The sequence below is a fragment of the Girardinichthys multiradiatus genome, chromosome 14 (genome assembly GCF_021462225.1).
Source record: "Girardinichthys multiradiatus isolate DD_20200921_A chromosome 14, DD_fGirMul_XY1, whole genome shotgun sequence".
NCBI classification, from domain to species: domain Eukaryota; kingdom Metazoa; phylum Chordata; class Actinopteri; order Cyprinodontiformes; family Goodeidae; genus Girardinichthys; species Girardinichthys multiradiatus.
The window spans coordinates 34,105,536-34,130,725 of NC_061807.1; the positions used below are offsets into that span (position 1 = coordinate 34,105,536).

Below are 25,190 nucleotides of genomic sequence, written 5' to 3' on the forward strand. Positions count from 1 at the left end.
CGCCCTGATAAAGAAGGCCTTGTGTGAGTATGGGTGTGAGGAAGGGAGGAGAGCCTCACATGGCTCATACTAGAGGGCAGAGGTTGAGGAAGGGTGTGTGTGTGTGTGTGTCTGCATTTGTATAAGAAAGAGGAGCTTGCTTTCCATACATGCGAGCCATAAGGAAAGTAATGCTATAGGTGTAAGAAAAAGCCTCTTAGAAATGTTTATTGCCATTTTTTAAAATGTGAAACCTAAGCTGAGGATCAAGACCTAAGTATGGAATCCTGAATAAAATGAAATGAGTTGAACTAAATGACTATTTTAGTGTGGTAATGTCTCCCTATTTATACTGAAGAGAAACATGCTGGTCACTGGAATCACCCAATTTTCAGCTTGATGGTCCCTGGCCACTAAACTAGCACACAAGTCCAGTCTTTTTGTGTCACAATATTTAAGCATTACCACGCTTCGGTAACAACACCCTTCAATGTGGAAATTGTTGCTGAGGAAAGCAGCGTTTGAAGACCGGGGAAGCACAAAAGCAAACCGTCATTTGGGGTATGAGATGAAGCCGTCTGGCACAGTGGGTCAACTTGGACCCACCTCTGGGACATTTTTCCAAAGGGCCTCTTTAACTCACTGTACAGAGCTATATTGTCCATGGAAATACTACACAGAGACTAATATTTACAGTTAGCATGCTAATTACTAATCAAAGAAGCTAAAGCCAGTTTTGCCAATCAATTTGTCTGATTGCCAATGCTCCTGAGACAGATGAGTAATGACTGGGTAAGTCAGGAAGGTTAGCAAGTAATATTTTAAAAAATATTTTATCTCTTAGTGGACCGCAGATCTGTACCTGAGCTAAAAATAGCATGTGCTTGTCTGTGAGGTCCAAGCAGTTTGTGTAAATGGATGAAGAGCGGTATGCCAAGCCCTAATCACATGTTATGCACACTAGAAGTTGCTGGGATTTGTTTCAATGGTGCACTTGATTTTATGATTTGAGGCATAGTTGTTGTTTTTGCTTTGCACATCATGACCAACAAGAGCTTATGAGATCATTTTAAATGTCAATGTGGGCATAATGTAGGACAAGCTCTGGATAGTTTATGCCAGTTTGCAACTTGCAGTATTCATAAAGTGCTTACAGATCACTTGTGTTATGTCTGTCACTGTAAATATTGCCCAAAATGATGCCATACAAACAATTTAAAAGTGGTCCAGGCTTCTTTACCTCTAACATTACAGAGTGTTAGCACATGATCGATGCAAAATAAAAGTAGACACGACCAATCCATGTATATTATTGAAACTGTCAATCTTAGGCTGATGGATTCAGCTTAACTTCCAGCAGTTTTCTATTTGGATAGTTGGCAATAACCTGCTTGACAAGTCGAGGTTATGTTTCATTTGCAGTTCTTAGCCTGACTTTGGAGAAAGCTTCACACATGGAACGACTCCAATTTGTGGCAATATACTGCTCTGAACTATCAGTGGAAATAAAGGTGAATTTAAGAACTGTCAAAACAGGAAATGTGGGAAAAACCTTTAGAGGTTTTGAAAGAAGTGACAGCAAAACCTCCAACTCCTCTTACTCATGTTTCCATCTCATAAAGGGCTGTTTCTAGAAGTATTTTTCCTCGGAGACACTGTCATTATGCTTGGGAGCCCAACAGTGGCGGTGCAGACAATAGCAGGAACATGAAGTTGCTGGGGTCTTTGTCCCTGAGGGGCAGCCAACATTGCTGGGGCCATTCTGTTGGCCTATCATGTTGATCGCTATATCAGAAGGTCTAACCCTGAGGTTCTGCACAGTGTGCTTAACAAAGGTACTAATGCTGTTAGTTTGTCTTTGAAGAAGGTTTTCTTACAAAGATCATGTCTTCATTTAAACAAATGATTTGCCTTCCTTTACTAGTTAAAAAACTGGCTGTTTCTGAAGACTGCCTCCATGTAGGTTTGATGCTCAAAAACTTTCTCATGATTTTCATCAGTTCATTCTAGGAGAAAGTCTTCAGTTATCACCGGAGTGTTTCTTTTGTATTTTTGTCTACCAGCCGTTTAGTTCATCATGTTCAGAGAGAATCGGGTAACAATGCTGATGATTTTTACTTTTCTGGTTAAGTGTTTGGTCGTAGTTAATGGATGTAAGTGATTTATTTATTTCCTTCACCACCCACAACACTAGGCAACGTGCAGTTATTGAATTTATCATATTGCTTCATTATAGCAAACCTTTGGAAATAGTTGGAAATGTTCTTGGCTTGCTTCTTCGTTTTTTTTCCCTTGAACAGAGTGAACCTTCCTTAAGAGGGGGTAAAAAACTGAGTACAGAATGCACAGAACCCTCCATTATCGTGTTTGTGTTTGTCTTGCCCTGCACCATTATCAACTTAAACCCCTCCTCTAACTGTTTTTGTTTTGAACACGCAGCACATTGATTCATGTCTTAGTTTGTTTCTGTCATTGCTGACACTTTGCCATACCTTTTTGGATAGAACCTTTTGCAAATGTTTGCTGAAGCACTTTGGGCCTCCAGCCTCCAGATGTACAAATGTCAGGTTTATTCATTATGAGCTTTTGGACAGAACTGGCATACATTTTTATTCATCCTCCTTTATTTTAATACCCCTTGTATAAATCCAGCTCTTTTTTGACAGCCTCGGATGTTTCTTGGAGAACATTAGTGAGCAAATTGCATCATGAAGACCAGGGAGCACAGCAGGTGGGTCAGGAATAAAGTTTCAACCAGTATTAGGTTTTAAATCAATATCATCAGCATGTCACGATCATGATTGTCCATAAACACTGAGCAAAGAGGCTCATGGTAACTCTGGAGGAGCTGCAGAGTTTCAGAATCAGTTGAGGCAACATATATGAGATGCACACTCCACAAGGAAGAGTGACGAGATAATGCCAATACTGAACGTTTTGACCCACATGTAAAACACTGTGTGGTAGAAAAGTAACACTGAGCATCACCTTGAACACACCATCCCCATAGTGAAATACGTTGGTGGCAGCATTATGCTGCGGGGATGTATTTCTTTATTGTAGACAGGAAGCTGACTGGACAAATACACAATATACTTTTCAGGTTTCAATTCGTAAAATATTTTGACGACCATGTATCTTGTATATGCACACGTCTTCATAAACTGGAAGCTAAGAACCACTCATTTCTTTTTCTCTAATGGGGGAATGCAGGTGTAGGGATCCCATGAGGGTAGTTAACTGATACAGAATAATTTTTCCTCCACCTGAGAGACTTCAAGCTAACGTTCATTGAATGAAACACCCCACCTGCTTGCCCTCGCCATTACCGTAACAGTAAACCAATTCATTAACCTAAAATATGTTCTTTTATGTTAACGGATCTTGATTATTGGTCTCAGGAGGATGTCAGGTTCCCCCCAGCGTGACTGTGTAAACAGATAATGTTCCTAAGACACCGGGAATACAAGCACAAGCACATGCATGTGTTCTGTAAAGGAATGGGGTTGGGAGGAGGATGTAAGCTGATCTTCTTGATAATTAAAGGCTGCAATATTTCTGAAGTCAACTACACGTTTGTCTTATTTATCACCTCTGTCAGAGTTTCACGCACAACTGTTGCTAATTGTCAGAGCAAAGCTGATCACTTCAGCCTTTGATTAAGAAGCTTTTGTTGAATACAGTTCTGTGTGTATACACATATCCCTGAAGGGACACCAACATTATGTGGATATTTTGCCTGGTCCACACTAGGGGTAATGGTATTATGGGTTAATGGTCAGGTTTAGGGTAAGGGTCAGGTTTAGGCTATAGCAATTCATGGAAGTCAACGCAAGGTCCCTTACTTAGGAGAACACTACGTGTGTGTGTGTTTTTTTTATGTATTTACCCCATTCTCCTATCGATGTGCGCAGCAATTGGCATCGTACCACAACACACACTCACTTGCTCACACAGACACACACTAACACAAAGTAACTCCTCAAATCTCAATATAAAAGGGTGTGTCTGATCTGTGTGTGTTCTAGCTCATAGAGAGGGCATTCTTCTCATTTTCCCTGTGCCTGGGCTGACCTCACCCTGTCTGGAGATCCCACAGCAGCATGGCACAGACTCACACACACCTAACACATGGCAGACACGTCGGTCAGGTCATTGGCTTCTTTTACACATAAGAAGAAAACCTTCTTTCACCAGATGTTAGCATAAAAAAAGAAGGTAGGCTGGTACAAATCATCATCACTGATTATTTGGCACAATAGTTGTTTCTGTCCTTTGTGTACATACAGTAGGTGTTTCTTGGACTGTTTTGTGACTTTTGTTGTGGAGGGGGGCGGGGCGGGGTTATTACTGACATATAAATGAAAGCACATGTTGTTGAGTTTGTTCAATATGGATCTTTGGTTGGAGCTAAAAACTAGACATTTTTTCCTTTCCGAATTTATATATTTAAACATATATGGTTGAAGATATTGTAATTTAGTTAGGAAGTTTGAGGAATATTTTACCAATCTTCAAATAGCCGTTAAGGTGTACCCAATCTAATCAGGTGTGTGACTTTTCCCACTCCCAACTAGAAGTGCTGCTAACAACAGTACCACAATGGGGCGATACTCCACCTAGTCGCTAACTAGCATAGCAGTTTTCCAGGCAGGGCTGCGTTTTACAACTCCACCATTAAAAAAAAAAAAAAACTTGAAGTAACTTGTCATCTGTTTCTGCAGTTACAGTTTATTGGGAAATGATTACAAAATGGAAACTTTGGGCATTGGTGAGCTGCACTGTTTTTGCCAGCAAAGGCAATGTGTGTGTCTACCAGTGCTGCCTGAATAGGAAGAATCATCATCGTGATTGTTTTGCTCATAATTGAAAACATGTTTATTTTCCATAACTGATCATAAAGCTTGGAATCACTTTGCATTTAATTAACTTAAACAACAAATCTGCATTTTTTTCTTCCATGTTTGGCCTATGTTGCATAGAAAGTGAAACTAGCGTTGTTAATTTAGCTTTGAGTGTAAAGTTTTTAAGGACTGGTGTTTAAGCTGCACTACTTTCATACACGCCTCTCGATCTGGAGCGCTCCACAGAAATCTACGTCAGGAGAGGTTGATCAGACCGTGGTTAGATGTCTTATCATTTTCTGGATCAATTTATTTTCGAGCGTTACCATTTTTCACCACAGTCAATAATTGATCAAATCATATGAATCACAAACATTCAGTGAAGTCGGATCGTCCTCCTTAGCAGAGTGGTTTGTGACCCTGGCTGTCACACAGGTCATCGGGGTTCCACCCCCGTCGGAGATTGTATTGAAATTATATTTTATTTTCTTATCGTCAGACACAAATAGGTTAGGTTTAGTGACATTTTATTTTAAACGGGAGCCCCTTGGACATTTATTAGTAGCTTTGCAATCTGAAAAACGATGATCAAGTAATAAAAGAAGAATGTCACAGAAAATCAGTGAAAGCAGCTTTGTATTATATTGTACAGTTTTTACATTGATGCTGTCAGCAATATCACCTGACTATGCTACATTTCTAATTTAATCAACCTCAGTGTGCCTTGTTGGCACACAGTATGTTCAAGAATAAATGTCATTTATTCTGGGTTTTATTCTCCTTTACTTTATAGCCTGATTGTTTTTCCTGACTGGTTCTTATAACCTTTAGTCTGGTAACTTCTTCTATGGTTTTAGTGCTGGATGAACCTGGATGCTTTGCTGCTGACACACCTGAATTTCCCCACTGTACAAATAAAATCATCCCCCTCTGTGGGCATCTCACCCACATTTAACTGATGCTCTGCAGCTGCATTTTTAAGTATCCCTTTCTGATTCCACATGTTCCTCTGTTTTCTTGAAAGTACACCTTGTACAGATGTTTCATAGGGAGCTTTAGGGAGAGAAAAATATCTCAATTTCAATTGCATGTCTACTCTTTTTTTCTATTAAGTCATGAGCCAACATTGAACTTCTTACACATCACTAATTGCACATCTTGAATATAGCCAGTAAATGCTGTGTAATTCAGTTGGTAAAGGTTAAACAGAACAATAGCTTATAACTGGACCTTACCTCATTTAACTCTATTTTTATATTTCATACTGATTTGCTGCCACGTTCTTTTTGTGCCTGCTTCGTTGCACCTAGACACACATTTATTACACACACACACACACCATGGTACACACTCACGCATTGACGTGGTCTCTGCCACGCTAGCGTTCGCTGTTTTTGCAGCAGCAGCAACAGCATTGCTATTTCCAACGTCGTTCTAATAAAACTCTGCAAAGTGTAATCAGCTGTTTTTATACCCTCATAGCCCTAAATGAAATCCAGTGCCACCGACTGCCTTCAAAACTCACCTTTTGCACTTTGTACATAACATTTTGGAATAAGTAGACACATTCCTGGATCCGTGAGAATGCTGTGAGAAAGGAGTTTCCAACTCTGGAAAGTTATCATGTCAACAGTGACGAGTTTATACTGTATATCCTTTCACATTTTCTTGTCCTTTCTTTTTAATCTAAGATTCTTAGATCCACCCGCATGAACAGAAGTCTCATGAAAAAGAGTTACATCTCAATGGGGTCTTCCTGGGTGAGGTGAAGGACAAACCAGTAAAAGAAAAAACGGCTCCTTTGTGGTAAGCTTTTGGACCCCACACCGAGTTAGTGCAAAAGTTAGACCACTTTACTTTTAAAAGTTTGTTTTAGTATGATCCAAGAAGCTCAAGTGGCGGCTGCTGGAGTTAATTTTATCTTCCAGCAACAACTTTAAACCTTGCTCTGTGGAAAGTCGGCCCTTTGTTTCTTGTCTGGAGGTGTTTGGTATCAAGCTGCTGCAGCTAACAACTTCCATCCATCCTCATGTGTCCAGAAAGCAGCTGTGGTTAATGACTTCATCAGCTGCACATAGAAACATACGCTCCATAATCAACTCTATTATTACCACTCTCTAATTATGCTCCACATGTCTGCATGCTGGGGTTGAGTATATAAAATCCTCAGGTGTGTATGCGTGTGTGTCGGACAAATTACAGCTTGTTCCCCTGAGGTCGTCTCCTCCCTTCCTTTTTTCTGCTCTGCTGTTTTCTCTGCCCTCTGCCTCCCTCTGAATCATTTATTTATCCTTGTTACCTTCTATGTTCAGCTCATCCTTTCTCACCTATCCTCGTCTCCTTCTCTCGCCTCAGTCCGACCTCGACACCCCTGATTTTTGTTTTCCGTGGGAAAATGACAGATACCTTAACGGTACATTGATAGTTTTAGCAGGACCAAGAACTGACCCGTGTGTATGTTGTAAGCTTCCACCAACACAGTTTATTTCGTTGGTCCTACATCTGTTGCGTTTCTGCATAATGAAAGGTCATTTTATCGCTCTCATGCTTTGGGAGTAAGTGTGTGTGTGAACAGTGGTCCACATTATGAGCAGCGATAAACAGTCGTCCACTGAAGCCTTTTTCGGCCTCTGGTTTGTTTTTAGAGTCAAAAGCTCATTAGAAACAAGTGAAAATAAACACTGGTGAAAACCTTCAGCTCAGCCCGGTGGCCTTCTTGTGTGTCTGTGGTTTTTAAAAATAATGTGGCTGGAAAATGTTCGTACACAAACGGATGAAGTATTTTTTATGTCTCTGCATTTCTTTTTAACTTCGCTTATTGTGGCTGTCCTCAGATATTAACATGTTTTTTGTTTTTTCCACTTTAAAAATGTCACTTTATGTTCTTGAAACGCGCGTTATTCCATTTATAATACGCATGTTGTTTTGCAAATAGGATTAGACCTGCATGAAAACGAGATGCACCAATTAGATTTTCATGGCCGAAAGATTTCTCCGGTGTTTACACACCCCTGTTCAAATGTCAGGTTTTTGTGATGTATAAAATAAGACCAGAATGAATCATTTTAAACATTCTCCCACCTTTAATGTAACATTTCATTCTGCAATTCAGCTGCAAAACAAACACATTCGGTAGTGGGTGGGGAATTAACCCCCCTCCCCAGAAAAACTAATTCATGCTGAAGCTCGTCCTGATTTACTTTTAGCATTCTGTTTTCTCCATTTCCTACCTACCATCAACTAAATTAAATCTGATTAACGTAAAATAAAGCTTAGCTCTCCTCGTTGGATTTTAATGACTTTTGCACCGTAGTAGCCTACTGAGGATTAGGAGGATCTCATTGTATAAATGTCACAGTCAGGAGAAGGATACTTGTTGCACTTCATTATTTATATATCACAGCACAATGAGGACAGTCATCAATAATCTGAAAAAATATGGGACAACATTGGCTTTGGAAACTCTGGAGGTTTCTCCAAATCTTTGAAAGAGACAAGAGCACCACTGAAGGAGCCGCAAACATTTCTACCAAGGATTTTTTGTCTTATTTATTTGACAGAAATCTCCTTTGTTCCCCATTTGTTTAGCCGAAGCAGTATAGATGCAAGAAAAAAGTATTTTCTTCGAAAGATATCATCCAGTGCTGGGTAAAAACCCACCCCTGGGCCAAAAACTACACTTAACATTATCAAAGAACACAATGCATGGTGGCAGCATCATTCTCTGGGGTTATGGCAGAATCGTGGCTTTCCCTAACAACCCAGGTGCATTTCACCGCTTGTGTTGACTTTAACTTCCTGTCAGTCTGTGTCAGGTGCATTGCTTTGTGCGCTGCGTCCAAACGGCTGCCAGTGTGGTGGACAAATGTGCAGAGAGCAGCTGAAGTTTATGTCGTTCGACAGAAAGCGCTAAAATTATAAAGCAGGTTTGTTTTTCGTACACAGGATCACCTAGAGCTGCATTGAAACATGGTTTGTTAACACATTATATTAAAACTGAGATGTAACACGCTGATGCCTTCAGTAAACTGCTTAGCATGAAAACATCTATAGCAGGAGCAACAAGTGAGTTTATTAAAGATCGTAGCTGTATTTGTTGAGAAAAAATCTGTTGCTGTGGAGGATAGCAGGTACTGCAGCATCTGGGATGTCATTGGTGAATGAGCTGACTGTGCTATGTAGCGCTGATGAAACATAAGGTGTAAATCGCTTAGTCTGTTTTTTTAAAGCCCATACAAAGCATTGATTTTAACTCAGAGTCGGATTGGGACTCAGTATTAGCAAATGCCCCTTCATTAGTGATATGGATCAGTTTCAGGGACAAATAAAATCCTGATCGGGACATTCCTAGTTGCTTCCTAAAGCGAGTAATGCATTTGTATATTGAGCTTGCTAATGTTGTATTTGTTGGGTTTTTGTTCTTCTGCTGAATCCCCTCTTGTTTACTTTGGTGGACAGTTGAACAAGCATTTTGGTTTCCCCGTCCCATCTGTGCTCCTGCCTTCTGGATTTTGTTCATCATCTCTTCTTTTTGTGTGTGATTTACGGCTGAATTCAGCCTCACCCCACACTGCACCACACACCCATCACGTTTTTTTTGTTGTTTTTTTTTAACTTAAAACCACACTAAAACATCCCAGTAATGCATTAACAACTCAGCCCTCACCACTGAGCCAAACACACACACGGCTTGTTACAAGGGGAATGTGATGGGGTTTGTGGGGTATTTTGATTTGGGCTGTTTTGGAGATGCTCTCCGGGGCAAGGTTGTCATGGGGACGGGCACAGTTGAACTAAAAAGGTCTCCAAAAACAGGTTTTAAAGGAGTCATTGTCCTGGCGGCGCCATGGGATTCCTGAGGGCCTTTTTTTTAATTTAACGATTAGTTTTTTCTTTTTTCTTTATGTGAATGTGCCCTTGTTAGCCTTCCAGCTAATTTTCCCTCATCTGAACCAAATCCCATCTTTGTCCTCAGATCGAGGATGGAGGGAAGGCTGCCCACTGCAAGAGGCTGAAAGTTGGAGATGAACTCATCAACATCAATGGATCCGCCCTTTACGGCAGCAGACAGGAAGCCCTCATCCTCATCAAGGGGTCGTACAGGATACTGAAGCTCACAGTGAGGAGGTAAACACATTTTCAGACACCGTGACGTAGAGTCATATGCAGAAACGGGGCTTCTTTGTACCTGCAGGGATGAGCATTGGTTTAGCAGTCTAAAAAGGAGTGTTTGTCTAACAGAAATAGATGTGCTTTTGTCGCTTTCCTTCTTCTTCTGTTGTGTTGGTGTTGACTCACAGCAGTAGGAGAGGAAGGAAGGTGAAGGAGGATGTAAGGACGTGATAGTCCTCTTGCTGTTGTGCTAGGATGCTGTTTACAGATTGGTTGCTGACAACACACACGAGCAGTGGGGACTTTGTGTCTGTGGGAATGCTTGGACACACATGTAAATCACAACTCAAAGTTTAGTTTTCAGTCAGGAGTTCCTGTGGCCGCTTTGGGGATATGCCATTAGTATTAGCTAAAGCTTCGCTGGTTATGTATCTGAAAGAGGGGCAGCAACACTTAGTTTTAATGTTGTTTACTGTGGACTTCCTGTACCACTGCATTTTACTCAGTGGTCTACAGTTTCCACTACAGTCCTAGAGGTGGCTCTATTAGACTAGTTTGTCAACTACTCATCTAAAAGAAAACATTTTTAATGGATTTTCTTGACCTCAACCTATGGGACAAGCTGTGAGTCATCCAACATCAGTGTCTGACCTCACAAAGGTGCTTCTGGAGCAATGTTTGAGAATTTATAGAAACACGCTTTTGAATCTTGAAAAGATTAAGCTGTCATTGCTGCAAAGGGTGGGCCAATACATTATTAAACCCAGTGGATCAATGATGGGCTGATACTTTAGTTCTTATGTGTAAAGGTTGACAAGCTAATAGCTTTGGCAATATGAGGTACAGTTATCCCCGAGCTGATGATATTCAGCTCAGCTCTTTATTTAAAGCTTTATAAACTGTCCTCCTTAACTAAGTGCTTGACCAGCATCAAGCTGTGGTTAATTGACAGTTGCTTGCAACTCAACTCAGGAAACACTGAGACACTGATTCTTTAAGAATCTGGAAGGGATTGAACCTTTCAGACAGTAGCTCCCATGCCCTGGACCCTACTGCATCTCATTATGTTCTTTAACTCCTGTTGATTGTTTTAAAAAGCAACTGAAGGCTGTTTTATTCAAACAAGCTGTAAATTCAGATGAGGTTTTATAGCTTTGCAGCCATGTCTGAGTTGATGGCATTGGATTTGCAGGTGTCTTTCATTGAAGCACATTGTGATTTCTTAATTGTGAAACTCATTTTACTTTCACTGAACTATCCATTTTAGAATGCCAGTAATCCCAGTTAAATTAATTAAACCTTAATCTAAATTTAAACCTTCTGTTTTGGCCTTAAAAGCAAGAAACGTATGACCTGTGGATGGAAGAGCTGAACCAGGTTTCTCTATGAAAATTGCTCCTAATTTGAACTTTTCATATTATGGAAATAAAAGCCTGTGTAGATTTAATGTTTGTTTAGCACACAATCATTATGATCAAAATCATCGTCATTACTACTTGAGTCAGTGTTGAAATGACCCTTAGTGATATATAACAAAAACTCCCATTAATCAGTTATTGCTTAATCTCAGTCTTCAACAGAAACATACACTAACGTGACCGGCGAGGCATTTAGGGTCTGTTGGAGGGCTGAGATTTTGATCTTGCTGTCCTTCCATTCCACTTCTTGGTAGAGGAGTTGAAAGTGTATTTTCCCACTCTGCACATATTAGTATTTTGGCTCTGGAAGAGAAACGCACAGCAGGAACATTTCCACACTCCAAAATAAAGTCCAGTTGGCATCTCAGCATTTAATTAGAGGATGTGGGTTAAACCGCCATCGCCGATCTGAGGTCACGTAACAACTTTTCCACATTTAAAACCTCAAGTCTTAAATGAACAGTAGGAGATGTTTCTGCTTATTCAAGCAGCTGAAATGTCTATATGTTGAATCAGTGTTGAGATGGTTTGGCAATTTTTTTTTTTTTTGCTTTGCAACTGTTCCTTTATTATTACAATTAGTTTTTGAATAAATTAAGCTTTCATACAGATGCCGCCTAATGCATTTGAAAGTATTTAGTGGATCCTGGGAAAAATGCTGCAAAAAGGATAAGCATTGCTTTACAATAGAGTGGGAAAGTTGGCCAAAATATGCAACAAACACAGGCAAAGTGGAGAAAGCACTAAAGGACTAAACCTGCTCCAGTTCATAAACCTTAACATGAACTCTAAATTATTGTGACACTATTAATAAATATTTCTGGCCTGTTTATGTCAAACCGCCATGACTCTTAACACATTTCTGCATCAAGTTTTCTTCACTAGAACATTTAAGGAGGTCTTCAGAACATTGGAAACATAAGTGAACCATGGATCCTTTGTGCTGTTGCGCCTCTCTGGATCCTGTCTGAAACACAGCACCATGTGTACACATATCGTTCATTTCATACCGCTGCAAAGAGAGTAGATTGTTCCATCTGGATTAGGTTGCATACCTGGTGTAAAAGATTTGACGGGTTTTGAATCCTTTACATTAAAGTCTTGGCCCATTTCAGACTTTTTGGAAGTAACACCTCTTGTTCTGAAATCAGGTGATGCGTGTTGCTTTCAGGACCTGTAGGGAGTTTTCTTCTGTTTCTGCAGCAGCCAGACCACTCTCCAGGACTGGTAAATATCCACAGAATGCATATTTGTGAAGATTCAGACAGGTTGACCAGTGGACAAGCAGAAAATAGCCATAGGGATGCTACTAGTTATGAGAATCTCCCCCAGTTACTCATCCATGTTTGTCACGGTCTGATATGTAGACTATGGGGGACTTTCCAACTGCTGGTGTGTGTGAGAGTGTGGACAGATGGAATGCATTCATGCTGCACACAATATTCAAGTATTATTCAAATTTAATTATATTTTATTGGAATATATGCGACGAATCAACACGTAGCGCTTAATTGTTCTCATTAAAAGGACTTTGATCAATAAAATCGGTGCAACAGAAATGTTCAGTTTTTAAACTTTTTAAAACTTTTATACCAAAGGCCAATCCATGCTTGCTCAGAAGAACACACCCACATAAATCTGATATTTACTGTTTGAATAAGCTTCAATTCGTCCAAATTCTTAACCCATGCCCACATTTCCCCCTTCTGTACCCATATCTGACTGTCTTTTTTATTTATTTTGCATTTATTTGACAGCCCCCATTTACCCATCTTCTAATAAATTAAACACACTTTGTAAGGCATAATACTAACCCAAATAACCAATCTTGGACATTGTATTAGTGAAGACTGTACTGAATTTTGACATCGTATTTCCCAGTCTGGCTGTCAGCCATTAACGTAGGAAAATGGAAGCCACCTAAAAGGTGCTGTTGGAGTTTTCAAGGAGTTTGACATTACTGTCATCCAAATGCAGCATATGTCCGCTATAAGTTCCTTGGAGCCCGAAGAAAGCATGCGCGAGAGGTACTGCACAATTCTCTGTGTTTTCCTTTTTCATAATGAAAATTTGTTCTTAATAACTAATTTGGGAAAATAAAGGCTAATAAACATTTATAATAAAAACCGATTAATCGTAAAAATATTCAACAGATTAGTCAATTATTAAAATATTTCTTAGTTGCAGCACTATACTATACTATACTGGGCTATACTATGATATGCTATGCTGTAACATGCTAAACTACCCTAACTTATGCCATGCTACACAGTACTTGCTATACTGCCCTATGTCATACTATACTATGCTATACTACCCTACCCTATGCTATGCTATGCCTTACTAGACTGTGCCTTACTATACTCTTGAGATTGTGTTTTTTCTTCTAAATCACTCTATATACATATCCATTTGAAGCTTTAAACACAGGAAGTTATTTTGCTTTTTTCACCATTAGAGGGGTATTTGTTGAGGTTTTCCTCCTTTTTTCTACCATGTAATGTTCTATAATGACATCCTTTACACTCTGCCTGAGCTGCATGTGAATGTATGTATTTTATTAAGAAACATGAATGCCTCCTGTTGTATCAGGTCAGTTAAGTTTTAAATGACCGAAGCTTACATTTAAAGCAGTTACATGGTTACTTTTTCATGATCTCATTGAATTTGTCATGAAGTCTTGAGGAAATTAGCCAGTAATGGGCTTCCTTGTACTGTATTTTACAGCTCACTTCTGAATAAATGTCCTTTTCAGCTGATGAAGCAGGCAAGAAAAAGGGGATTTAATTATATGACGTAAATGCAGAGGAAGGAAATGTGGAGTTGGCGATGAGATGGCAAATGAAAAAGCTGCTTTTGTGTAGCATTTGTGCTGTGCTCAGACAGTGAACTGTGACTTCAAGGCATATCTTTGGTTTATGGTGTATTGCAAAATTATTCATGCCCCAAGTTTGTAGTTGTAACAACTAAATGCTGCAAAGCTAATGTCAGTCAGTCAGTCATTTTCTACCGCTTATTCCATAGTGGGTCACGGGGGAGCTGGTGCCTATCTCCAGCAGTCTATGGGCGAGAGGCGGGGTACACCCTGAACAGGTCGCCAGTCCATCGCAGGGCAACACACAAACAACCATGCACACACTCATTCATACACCTAAGGGCAATTTAGAGTGACCAATTAACCTAACAGGCATGTCTTTGGCAAAGCTAATGTATTTTTTTTTTTTTACAGTATACAACACAAATTGATGTATAATTGTGAAATGGAAGAAAAATAATACAGTTTTAATTCTTTTTAAATAAATAAAAATGTGTCGAGTGTCGTATTAGTATTCGGCCCACCCCCCCTTGAGTCAATATAAGTACAGAAACATTTTGCTGCAGTTACAGCTGCTAGTCTTTTGGTCTTTGTCTCTACCAGCTTTGAACATCTAGAGAGTGATATTTTTGCCCATTTGTCGTTGCAAAATAGCTCAGTCAGATTTAATAAGAACATCTGTGAACAGCATTTTCCTTAGTCTCAGATTCCCACTACTATTTCGGTATAGACTTTGACCGGGCCATTCTGTCACATGAATATACTTGGATCTACACCATTTAGCTAATTTAGCTCTGTCAATGTCCTGCTAGTGTCATGACCTGTGGGTCGTCGCCTGGCTACGTGGCGTAGAGTTGCTCAGAGAAGCTTGAAATGCAAGATCGTGCGATAACGGCTAGTGATATAAAGAGAAGTCAGACCAAACAATCTCAAGTCAAGTGACTCCAAACTCCCTCCGGCATCCAGCAAAAATAGACTTGGGTTGAATTTTGGCGGATGCCCTGCGCCGCCTTGTGGAAGCAGTGTAAACACTCTCATTGACTGTACTCCTGTGTAGATCCCTGTGTGTTTACTTGTCCTGTTTCCTCAGCTCCTTAGTTCAGGTCCTCACCCAGCTGTCTTGCATTCCAATGATTGTACTCCCCTGGTTTCCATGTCTCTAATTACCTCCCCAGTCAGTCACACTCCTACACTGCTGGTTAGTTCAGTTACTTCTGTTTTTCTGTTACCAGCCTTTCCAGCTTTCCTGCCCTTCTTTACCTCTTATGTTTAATGATGCATTGCTATTTTTGTTCACCTCTGCAGTTCTCCTCATCCTTGTTCCTTGTTTGCTGTAAATATGTTCAACAAATGTTTACCTCCAACATAATGCTGCCATGTATCCAATGTCTCCAAAACTCATGCCAGCCTAAAGGTGAACCTCCAGCCTAGTCTCAGGTCTTTTACGGCATCCAACAGGTATTCTTACAGGATCGCACCTACATCCATCTTCTCATCAACTCTGACTAGATTCCCTGTCCCATCTGAAGAGCATCCCCATAGCATGATGCTTCCACCACCACTATGTTACACAGTGGGTATGGTGTGTTAAGTGGGAACTGAAGTTTTAGTTTTTCAGCAGTATTTATGTTGAGGTTAAATTCTAATAAGGTGAACTGATTTGGCGTCTTCTGAAGTGTCTTTATTTAGGGATACAGGTCCTTCTCAAAATATTAGCATATTGTGATAAAGTTCATTATTTTCCATAATGTCATGAGGAAAATTTAACATTCATATATTTTAGATTCATTGCACACTAACTGAAATATTTCAGGTCTTTTATTGTCTTAATACGGATGATTTTGGCATACAGCTCATGAAAACCCAAAATTCCTATCTCACAAAATTAGCATATCATTAAAAGGGTCTCTAAACGAGCTATGAACCTAATCATGTGAATCAACGAGTTAACTCTAAACACCTGCAAAAGATTCCTGAGGCCTTTAAAACTCCCAGCCTGGTTCATCACTCAAAACCCCAATCATGGGTAAGACTGCCGACCTGACTGCTGTCCAGAAGGCCACTATTGACACCCTCAAGCAAGAGGGTAAGACACAGAAATAAATTTCTGAACGAATAGGCTGTTCCCAGAGTGCTGTATCAAGGCACCTCAGTGGGAAGTCTGTGGGAAGGAAAAAGTGTGGCAGAAAACGCTGCACAACGAGAAGAGGTGACCGGACCCTGAGGAAGATTGTGGAGAAGGGCCGATTCCAGACCTTGGGGGACCTGCGGAAGCAGTGGACTGAGTCTGGAGTAGAAACATCCAGAGCCACAGTGCACAGGCGTGTGCAGGAAATGGGCTACAGGTGCCGCATTCCCCAGGTCAAGCCACTTTTGAACCAGAAACAGCGGCAGAAGCGCCTGACCTGGGCTACAGAGAAGCAGCACTGGACTGTTGCTCAGTGGTCCAAAGTACTTTTTTCGGATGAAAGCAAATTCTCCATGTCATTCGGAAATCAAGGTGCCAGAGTCTGGAGGAAGACTGGGGAGAAGGAAATGCCAAAATGCCAGAAGTCCAGTGTCAAGTACCCACAGTCAGTGATGGTCTGGGGTGCCGTGTCAGCTGCTGGTGTTGGTCCACTGTGTTTTATCAAGGGCAGGGTCAATGCAGCTAGCTATCAGGAGATTTTGGAGCACTTCATGCTTCCATCTGCTGAAAAGCTTTATGGAGATGAAGATTTCATTTTTCAGCACGACCTGGCACCTGCTCACAGTGCCAAAACCACTGGTAAATGGTTTACTGACCATGGTATCACTGTGCTCAATTGGCCTGCCAACTCTTCTGACCTGAACCCCATAGAGAATCTGTGGGATATTGTGAAGAGAACGTTGAGAGACTCAAGACCCAACACTCTGGATGAGCTAAAGGCCGCTATCGAAGCATCCTGGGCCTCCATAAGACCTCAGCAGTGCCACAGGCTGATTGCCTCCATGTCACGCCGCATTGAAGCAGTCATTTCTGCCAAAGGATTCCCGACCAAGTATTGAGTGCATAACTGTACATGATTATTTGAAGGTTGATGTTTTTTGTATTAAAAACACATTTCTTTTATTGGTCGGATGAAATATGCAAATTTTGTGAGATAGGAATTTTGGGTTTTCATGAGCTGTTTGCCAAAATCATCCGTATTAAGACAATAAAAGACCTGAAATATTTCAGTTAGTGTGCAATGAATCTAAAATATATGAATGTTAAATTTTCATCATGACATTATGGAAAATAATTAACTTTATCACAATATGCTAATATTTTGAGAAGGACCTGTATTAGAGCAAAGAGCTGCTGATGACAAATGCACACCACACTTTTCAAATTTGTAGTTTAAAACATTTTTTTATTATGTATCACCCTCCTTCAACCTCACAATTATGCTCCATTACGTTTTGGTCTAGCACTCAATAAAATACATAGAGGTTTGATGTTATAACAATAGAAAATGGGAAAAACCATCAGTTTTTTTTCTAGATCACTGTATAAAATGTTTACCTATATCATTAAGTTTTATGAAGTCATTTGCCGTCGTCCAGGATATTATATAAAGTCTTAAAATTGTGTCCCCTCGTTGAAGCTTGCCCTCCTTTCTCAGCAGTTTTGTCCATACTTTAAATTAAAACCGAATTTAGCTCCGTGTTCTGTAGTTCTCAGGCCAAAAGAAGGCCTGCCGGCTAAATATGGCTGCCCGCAGGAATTTACTGGTCTTTGTAGCAGTTCCCCCTCAGGTGAGACTTCATTGTGTTTTGGTCCATTTTCTTTTTTATTTCACAACTGATGCTTTATTGGCATTTTAACAAGACAGCTTAGGAGCAAAGAGAAGCCACACTGGTGTTAACTGCCCTTGTATTTGAGGCAGACCCTTCTTTTAGAGAATGTAGTGAAACCCGACTAACAAGCCGCAAAGAATAAAAAAGTTTTACTATTTAGAGTGAAAGATTGGAGAGCAGAATGTGCAGTAGATGTTTTTTCAGCAGCAGATGTCAAAACAAGAAAAAAGAGGTTAGATACAGAACATTACCATAAGCCATATTTAATTTAGATTCCATACATGTTCTGGGAAAAAGTGTCCTGGGAAACTTAAGGGCTGGTACCCGCAACAGTCATTGGGTGAGAGGTAGGGTACACCCTGGACAGCTTTCCAATCCATCACAGGGTAACATAGAGACACACAGGAACAAATAGCCATGCACACGCTCTCACCTAAGGGCAATTTAGGGAGACGAATTAACAGTTATGTTTTTTCTGGACTGTGGAAGGAAGCCAGAGTATCCACAGAGAACCCACACAGGCACTGGGAGAACATGCAAACTCCATGCAGAAAGAGCCCCTGCCAGGATTTGATCCCAGGACCTTCTTGCTGCAAGGCAGCAGTGCCCCACTGTGCAGCCCTCAGAAGAAACATGTTGATGAAAGTAAAAGATTACCTGCCAGGGGTATATTTATTTTATAATTTTATATAATTATATATTTTTGAATCTGACTGGGTATATCGTTCAGAAAACCAGAACCACCTGTTATTTTTCCAGTGTTGTTTTTTTGTTTTTAATTTTTTTATTCGAATATATTTCGGGAAGAGTAAAACTCTCATGGGTGCTTTGTTCTCCCTACTTGGAAATGTTCCTTCCGCAGTGCTTCCTGTTTTCAGAGACCCTTTGTTAGATCTGTGTGTGTGTGTGTGTGTGTGTGTGTGTGTGTGTGTGTGTGTGTGTGCTAGCTACTCTAGCTGGGCAACTGTAAACAAAGCAAAGGGGCATTCTCTCAGCTAATGTATCATTTCCTGTTCCTCCCAAAGTTTTCCCTCAGCACTTCCTGTCTAGCTAATGTGACCTAATGTGCCAAAGAGATATGTTTGTGTTGAACGATGTAGCTTTTATGGGAAACAAACAAAAGACTAAACAGTTTGTTTGCATCCGCCAATAGGAATAGTAAGCGTCTTCTGTTAACTTGCAGGTGGGTATAATATGGAGGCTGCAAGTAAAGGTATAAAGTCAACTTTCACCATTCATAGAGTACTGTGCAAATGACTTTTTATTTGCCATAATTGTTCCTAATCAATAGCTAACTCGTTTTGCTTTAGGTTTTTTTTTTTGTTGGTTAAACTACTTAACTCTTATTTAGACATTTAAAGACTCGTAAACTGAAAAAAATTAACCAGTATTGTACTGAAGCGTAGCAGACAACTTACCAAAACATTACGTTTGTATATATAGATTGTATATACTTTAGTAGTGGCAGAATTTCACAATTTGTTTCAATTAAGCAGAATCCTTGACAAATACAAATGATGACATAGTTTGACAAAAAACTGTATTAAAGCAACAAAAAGCTGTTAGCTGAAAACTGATCATACAGTCGATGATCAACTGAAGTATTACGTATGTTTTAGGTCCTGTGTTGGAGCTCTCTGGTCTTGGCCGTTGTGGCGAGGTTGGTGTTTGTTTGATTGAGTGTGTGGACAGGTGTGTTTTATACAGATAACGAGTTCAAACAGGTGCAGTTAATACAGGTAATGAGTGGAGAACAGGAGGGCTTCTTAGAGAAGAACTAACAGGCCTGAGAGAGCCGGGTTTCTTACTGGTTGTTAGGTGATCAGATACTTATGTCGTGCAATCAAATGCTAATTAATTACTTATAAATCACACAATGTGATCACACAAATCACACAAGAATACCTATGATTAAAAATTAAAGACTTCTAAATGCTTTGCAAGTGGAAAAACCTGCAAAATCAGCATCGTATCAAATACTTGTTCTCCCCACTGTATTTTTCAATCATTCATTCATTCGGTATGACCATACATGAGCCTTGAGGAGCTTATCTGCAATCAATCATTATTTATCATGTTTATTTCAATCAGGACCAGAGACGTTGTCACACTGTCTGTAAGAGAAGAGAAATCAGCGTTAAACACAGCTCTGCAGTTTCACTATTATGTTTACCATTGATAGCTTTAAACAGAGGTGCCTGTGTATGTGTCTGGACCATCTGATTCAACTTTTCCTCTTTTCAGATGGGGAAAAAAAGTTTAAGAAACCAGATAGAATATCTGCTTTATGTACATTACAAACATCTTTTAACAATTCCATGCATAACAACGTTTTGTTATGCATGGCAAAAAAACAAAGCAGGAAACATCCCGGCGAGACCCAGGCTGGAGTTACGTGGCAACACAACGTGCCCACAGTGGCAGCAGAAGTCTGCGTGTAGAAATCATAATTGTAATTACAAGAGGGATGATATCATGTTTGATGTCAAGGCAGCATAAACTGACTGGAGTTTATGACAAAGCTCTTTGATCTCAGCTCACTCTTTGATCACTGCATCACATTAGCTAAACATTGGTTTTAGCTGAAGTACAAACCAAGGACACATGAAAGAATGGAAACGGGGAAAAGTGGCTGAAAGACCAAAGAGCTGGCATGTGGAATTATCTTAGGCATCTTGATGCCTCACTTGGATATGAACCTGAGCACTTTATACCTTCTTTAGAACCAAATTGAGGCTGGTATTTGTGTAGAAATAAAATAAATATTAATTTCAGATTCTTAACAATTTGGAGACTAAAAGAAATGTGTGCAGGACATGGGCATGAAAAATGACACAAGGAAATTTTGTCACTTGAACAGACATCCAGTAAACTTTAAGGAGTCCTAAAATCTGCAAAACAAAAGCAAGAAAATATTGGACTGTTTTTCATTAAACTGTAAGTCCCTTCTGGCCTGGGAATGTCCTAGGATCCCCAGAATGAGCTAGAGAGTGTCGTCAGGGGAGTGGGATGTTTGGGTTTCCCTCCCGGACCTCTTATCACTGAGACCCGAACCTGGATAAAATAAAGACGACGGATGATGGATGGATATCTATTGAAGTGTTGTGATATCGCTATTGTAAAGGACTGCTTGGATGGAATATTTGGAAGGAGGTCATGTTTCAAGAGTCATGCATTAACACACATGCCAGTAATACATTTGCCAGTTGGATGACCTCTAACTGACCTTGATGTTCGCACCACATGTATATTTTCAGTGGTCGAGATCATAGAATAATGTCCTGACAGTTTAGGTAAACGGTGGGTCCGGTATAACGACACAACAGACTGTATCCGAATCAGGGAGCAAAATGGGCTGACCAGAGCAATTACAAGAAGACAAATATGGTGTCTTTAGTATTAAAGTTTGATTGCACGTACTCATGTTCAGAATTGTTTATTGGCCCAACATACTCCGCTGTTTGTTTTTTTGCTTTAATTGCTGTGTTTTAAAAATAAAAACATGTACAGGGGTTGGACAATGAAACTGAAACACCTGTCATTTTAGTGTCGGAGGTTTCATGGCTAAATTGGACCAGCCTGGTAGCCAGTCTTCATTGATTGCACATTGCACCAGTAAGAGCAGAGTGTGAAGGTTCAATTAGCAGGGTAAGAGCAATGTTTTGCTCAAAATATTGAAATGCACACAACATTATGGGTGACATACCAGAGTTCAAAAGAGGACAAATTGTTGGTGCACGTCTTGCTGGCGCATCTGTGACCAAGACAGCAAGTCTTTGTGATGTATCAAGAGCCACGGTATCCAGGCTAATGTCAGCGTACCACCAAGAAGGACGAACCACATCCAACAGGATTAACTGTGGACGCAAGAGGAAGCTGTCTAAAAGGGATGTTCGGGTGCTAACCCGGATTGTATCCAAAAAACATAAAACCACGGCAGAATTAAATGTGCACCTCAACTCTCCTGTTTTCACCAGAACTGTCCATTGGGAGCTCCACAGGGTCAATATACACGGCCTGGCTGCTATAGCCAAACCTTTGGTCACTCATGCCAATGCCAAACGTCGGTTGCAATGGTACAAGGAGCGCAAATCTTGGGCTGTGGACAATGTGAAACATGTATTGTTCTCTGATGAGTCCACCTTTACTGTTTTCCCCACATCCAAGAGAGTTACGGTGTGGAGAAGCCCCAAAGAAACGTACCACCCAGACTGTTGCATGCCCAGAGTGAATCAGTGATGGTTTGGGCTGCCATATCATGGCATTCCCTTGGCCCAATACTTGTGCTAGATGGGCACTGCCAAGGACTAACAAACCATTCTTGAGGACCATGTGCATCCAATGGTTCAAACATTGTATCCTGAAGGTGGTGCCGTGTATCGGGATGACAATGCACCAATACACACAGCAAGACTGCTGAAAGATTGGTTTGATGAACATGAAAGTGAAGTTGAACATCTCCCATGGCCTGCACAGTCACCAGATCTAAATATTATTGAGCCACTTTGGGGTGTTTTGGAGGAGCGAGTCAGGAAACGTTTTCCTCCACCAGTATCACGTAGTGACCTGGCCACTATCCTGCAAGAAGAATGGCTTAAAATCCCTCTGACCACTGTGCAGGACTTGTATATGTCATTCCCAAGACGAATTGACGCTGTATTGGCCGCAAAAGGAGGCCCTACACCATACTAATAAATTATTGTGGTCTAAAACCAGGTGTTTCAGTTTCATTGTCCAACCCCTGTATTTCTGCCACACTGCCCACCCCTACGTTGAATCAGTTGCAGATTAATGGAAATATTTCAATGTTAAATAATTTTAAGCTTCTTGGAGATAAACACAGCTATTAAATACCGTAAATTCCGGACTACAGAGCGCACCTGATTTAAAGCCGCATGCTCTAATGTTAGAAAGAAAACCAATTTTGTACTAGTATAGGCCGCACCGTATTTTAAGCCGTGGGTGTTCCACTTTGTAATATGAGATATTTACACAGAAAGATATAACACGTGAGGATTTTTTAACTTTAAATTTAATCCGTATGGTAATATAAACAAATGCATATTGCAAATGCTTTTTTTCGAACAGTGGCTATCACGGCTACCTTTAAATATAAGCACGTTATCAGTAACACACAAATTACGTTGCTAATGCTTTTTTACTGAACAGTGCACAAACTACATTCCAATATCTCCTAACTGATTTACACTGCAGCCTACCAGGTTAAAAGTCATTGATCACCTTCTTCATTTTCTTTCTGCGCACTGAAACCATCAAAGTCTTGTTCTTCAGGGACCGAGTTGAACAGCCTCAGGATCTCATCACTCACTTCAGCCTCTTCGTTGTCGCTCTCACTTAAGCGCACCCGGTCCCCTTAATCACGCAGCAGTCCAGCCTTTCGAATCCCGTTAGTGATTTTCCATGTCGCTGAGGGTGAATATAAATGACTGATTTACAATACTGGTAATTCAATTGTGAAAGTGCTCTTGATTTATCGAACAATTTCATTGGACCTCTGTGAACTACTCCATTGGTCTCCATTGGTCTACTGTTACCAGGCAAAATGGTTTTGGTGGCATGAAAAAAAAACATGCATTAGCCGCACCTTGTATACGCCGCAGTGTTCAGAGTGTGGGAAAAAAGTAGCGGCTTATTGTCCGAAATTTACGGTATGTTGTTTTTAGTCTTTTCATCGTGTGACCAAACCAAAGCACTCAACATGCATACCACACCACCTCCTTTCACACATGTTCAGAAAATCAGGTTCAGTCAGTGCCCCTCAGTGTCATCCACCTAAAACCAGCCTGCCATCTGCTGGCTCTGTTATAGATGGTCTGTTACTTTAAATCTTAAATAATTGAGTCCATAAGAAGCGGAAAAGTACAATGTTGGGGTCTAATGCTGTCTAATCAGTCTAATAAGTAACAGTGAAGTCCAAATAGAAAATTACAATCCTGAATCATTCTGTGCTCCTTTTTTTAAGATAAGCCCCCTTGGCTCTCCTGCTCCTTCTGATTCTTTCCACTGCTCGGCTTCCTCTGCAGCTCTGCTCAGTTTCAGTTTGTTTGTTTGTGCTTAGTTGAAACACTTGCTTTCATCTGTTCCTGCAACAGACTTCAGGCTCAGACAGTCCAGTGCTTCTCCTTCTGAATGCTGACTGTTTTGATTTATTTTTCTCGTTAGTAAATTGCTTGAGACTGTCAGGATCTTTTTTGGCAGTAGACACAACACACACTCACGCACACATACACAAACATTCATCTAATTGCTTGGAATGTTATTGCAGAGAGATAGATGGGTAGGAAAACCTTGTGCACACACACACACATCCGTTGTTTGGGATTTTTGAACCACATGCACCCGGGAGAGCGGGGCATGCTGAGGTCTGCGGTGCCAAGAACCATGAAGCACAATAGTCTGCCCCCCATCACTCCTTCCCAAGCTGAACAATAGACATTCTTGGCATTCCCCAAGACCTCTTCAACGCACGCACGCACGCACACACACACACACACACACACACACACACACACACACACACACACACACACACACCTTTCTGGATCCGATTAGAAGCCCATCCGCAAACAATTTTGGTTATCCAGTACCTCGGATGCGATGTGGACACTGAACAGCTTTTCAGTCAGAGGGTTACATCCTTGCTGCATCAGTTTATTTCTGGAGGACAAAAAAAATCCTAAATGAAACGTTTTTTTGTATTCTTCTACATCTAACCTGATTTACAATCAAATTCCCTTGTGATTTGTTAACAAACAGGCAAAGATGGAACCACTGGGTTGGAGGGGGCCTGACTTAACTCAAACCTTATGCAGCTTGGTTAACGCTTGAGGTCCTTGTACAAATCCTAATTTTTTAAACACGTTTTGCTGGGTGTGAGTTCTCTGCTTAAACAGTAGACCTTTTCACAAAACACTTTTGGGATCAAAGGGCAAAGCTCATTGGCAAGGTCAAAAAATACGACTCTTATTTTGATGAAACAATGCACACCGTCGATATCTGGTCGGCGGCCGAAGCTCCAAGACAGCGATCCCTTTCGGACCTGTACTATTCAGTGTTAACGCTACCAAATAAACCATAAACGCAAAAAACACATTTCAACTCTGGCAGCTGCTCTTCTTTGGTAGTTTCTTATTTTTTGTGCAAGGGCCGAGGCAGCAAGGGGGGGTTGAAGTCAACCAGTCGCTGTTACACCCCTGCCTG

General features: G+C 40.6%; 1 protein-coding gene across 3 annotated transcripts in view; it reads left to right on the top strand.

The window, feature by feature from the left end:
- Positions 1-25,190, top strand: part of shroom4 (shroom family member 4) — an 89,096-nt gene that overhangs the window by 25,559 nt on the left and 38,347 nt on the right. For all 3 annotated transcript variants that reach the window (XM_047386012.1, XM_047386014.1, XM_047386016.1), the window contains exon 2: positions 9,799-9,950. In XM_047386012.1, coding sequence (XP_047241968.1) covers positions 9,799-9,950 — 152 coding nt within the window. The remainder of the gene's footprint in view (positions 1-9,798; positions 9,951-25,190) is intronic.